This window comes from Drosophila santomea, chromosome 3L, assembly GCF_016746245.2.
Source record: "Drosophila santomea strain STO CAGO 1482 chromosome 3L, Prin_Dsan_1.1, whole genome shotgun sequence".
NCBI lineage: Eukaryota > Metazoa > Arthropoda > Insecta > Diptera > Drosophilidae > Drosophila > Drosophila santomea.
Window position 1 is genome coordinate 23,191,528 of NC_053018.2, and position 2,449 is coordinate 23,193,976.

At 34.7% G+C, this 2,449-nt stretch overlaps 1 protein-coding gene across 2 annotated transcripts; it reads right to left on the reverse strand.

Annotated features, from left to right (window-relative positions):
• Positions 1 to 307: 307 nt before the first annotated feature.
• Positions 308 to 1,567, reverse strand: LOC120448790 (RUN domain-containing protein 1). 2 transcript variants are annotated; one of them, XM_039630981.2, is made up of 3 exons: positions 1,063 to 1,567; positions 504 to 1,002; positions 308 to 439 (listed from the first exon to the last, which is right to left on the reverse strand). In XM_039630981.2, the coding sequence occupies exons 1-2, from the start codon at positions 1,487 to 1,489 to the stop codon at positions 938 to 940; spliced, it is 492 nt and encodes a 163-aa protein (XP_039486915.1). In that variant the 5' UTR covers positions 1,490 to 1,567; the 3' UTR covers positions 308 to 439; positions 504 to 937. The 2 variants fall into 2 exon arrangements, with proteins under 2 accessions (XP_039486915.1, XP_039486914.1); XM_039630980.2 differs by having other exon boundaries at positions 504 to 1,567.
• Between the last annotated feature and the right edge of the window lie 882 nt (positions 1,568 to 2,449).

Below are 2,449 nucleotides of genomic sequence, written 5' to 3' on the forward strand. Positions count from 1 at the left end.
GTATGTAACAGGCAGAAGAAAGTTGCACGTTTGTTTCCAAATGTAGCCACACCCACACTAACGCCCACAAACCGCCCAAAAATTTGTTGATGTATTTTAATTTTTTCATTTGTCTCGTGAATTTCACTCGAATTGCCAAAAAACGCCCATAAACCTCCCAAAAACTGCCACGCCCACACTTTTGAAAAATATGTTGATGCTTTTTCAGTTTTTTTATAATTCTGTAAATTTTTACCATTTTGCCAAACAACTTTTTGCCATGCCCATCCTAACGCCCACAAATCACCCAATACTAACACGCCCACACTTTTGGAAAATTTTAAATTGTTTTTCATTTTATTTTTTAATGGCAAAATTTCTTGTTGGCACTTCCACTAGCTGAGTAACGGTTATTGGATAGTAGAGGAACTCGACCATAGCGACCATTTTCTGTAAAAATCTAAATGGTAAAATAAATAAAAGTACTAAAAACATTTTTATTTTGTAAAAAAAAATAAATTTACCCTTTCATCTTTTTAAAATTTTGTCTTCGTCTTCTTTTCCCGTTTTATTTGCCATCCCTCAGTTACTTTTTGCTTTTTACCATAATACTAAATCTAATATTATTCGACAGCAGCTCTAAATAATTCTTTTTTGTAAGAACTTTTGGAACTATCATTAAAGATAAGTGCAGAACTATAAAAGATCCGTAATAGGGGTCTAGCGGTCTTTTTTCGAGTTTCTAAGAAATTATTTTGTTTATCACATTCTTAAAATAATTTCATCGCTTGCAATATGCTTCAATCTTCCTTTTTCTACTTTTCCAGAATATCTACGAATAAGTTGTTGTCTTGGGATGCAAAAAATGTGTATCTTGCTTTCCGTACTCAATATCACAACACGTGCCTTCCATGTTTGCCATGTTTTCTTTCTACCTTAGCATGGCCAACATTTTTTTTTAGCTTTTTCCACCGCCCTGGCTGACGCTGACAACTTTGTTGCAGGGAGCTTTATTGGAAGCATCTGTAGAAATGCTCAAAGATCTGGTTATGATAGGGTAATGATTAGCATGTAAGCAGATACCAGTGGTTTCGACCAAGTCTCCGAGACTTCCTCGCAGTTGGCAGAGAATCTTGTCTTGCTTTACGTGATGTTTGGCTTGCATGGAGAATTTTTCGTCCCGTATGGGACCAGTCGCATCTAGTCCTTTTGCTGTTAATCGCTCCAGATCTTTTAACAGATTGTCTCTCTCGTAACCTGAAGCCAATGATATTTGCCTCAGTCTGAATTGCACTTTGGCATAATGGGAAGAGATTTTAAAAAGCGCCTCTTGCAACTGCTCCACTTCACCCTCGAGCTGACACTCATATGGGGTCATAGTCCTGCTGACTATGCGCCCTTCCGAGTCAAGTTCGGCGTAAAGTCGTTCCTCGTCAATTAATTCCGGTGAACAGGATATTGTCTGTTCGGTTACAGCGACATTTTGGTCTACATTATTATTACTACCCATAATCTGTGCAGAGAAAAATGACGCTTGTTTTTTTTTCAAGAAAGCTTAGAAAATAAATAAGCAATTTTATTTTGACAGTAAAATTCAGAGTAGAATACTTAGTAAACGTAGTCCGTATATCAGTTGTATGAACAGTTATTTAATATGGCTTCGGTGGAGTGTAGCAATTGCTAGTGACGCTAACGCTATGGACTACAGTATGCGTTTCATATTTATTTATTATATATTTATACCCGTTACCCAGAGTAAAAGGCTATACTAAATTCGTTGAAAAGTATGTAACACGCAGAAGGAAGAGGTTCCGATCGTATAATGTTTATATGTACATATATTCTTGATCGGGATCAATAGCCAAGTCGATTTAGCTATGTCCGTCCTATAAAAGCTGGAAAGTTGAGATTAAGCATGCATACTCTGCAAATCGATAGAAATTTACAACACTAACAAATAAATGAAAAATATCAAAACATTTTTCAAAAGTAAGGGCGTGACAAAAAGATTTTTGGCAAATTGAGAAAAAAAATGTACAAGACTAACAAAAATGTGAAAAAATATCAAACCATTGTTCAAAAGTTATGGGCAATTCGTGGGCGTTAGGGTGGGCTTGGGAAAAAGTTTTCTTGCAAGTCGATAGAAATTTACAAGACTAATATAGTTTTTTGACACCCCTTAAATTTAAACAAGCTGCCCAGGCTGCATGAATATTAATTCTAAATTTAATCCTTCATGTTTCAAAATTCAAGATTTTATGCCATCAAAATCTTAATTAAACATAAAACTTGTAACTCAAACACCAGTCATTTAATAACCTATAAATAAGCCAAAAAATAATTAGTATCAAACTAGATATAATTACAAACAACAGAGACAGCTCAGATTAGACTTTAATAGAAATTGAATTGAAATTCATAACAACCGGTCTTTTAATAACAATTTCGGAAATCAGAATTATCCTAAAAA

Bases quoted from the DNA above. Each gene is read 5' to 3' on its own strand.
- LOC120448790 (XM_039630980.2), bottom strand. From the start codon at position 1,489: ATGGGTAGTAATAATAATGTAGACCAAAATGTCGCTGTAACCGAACAG.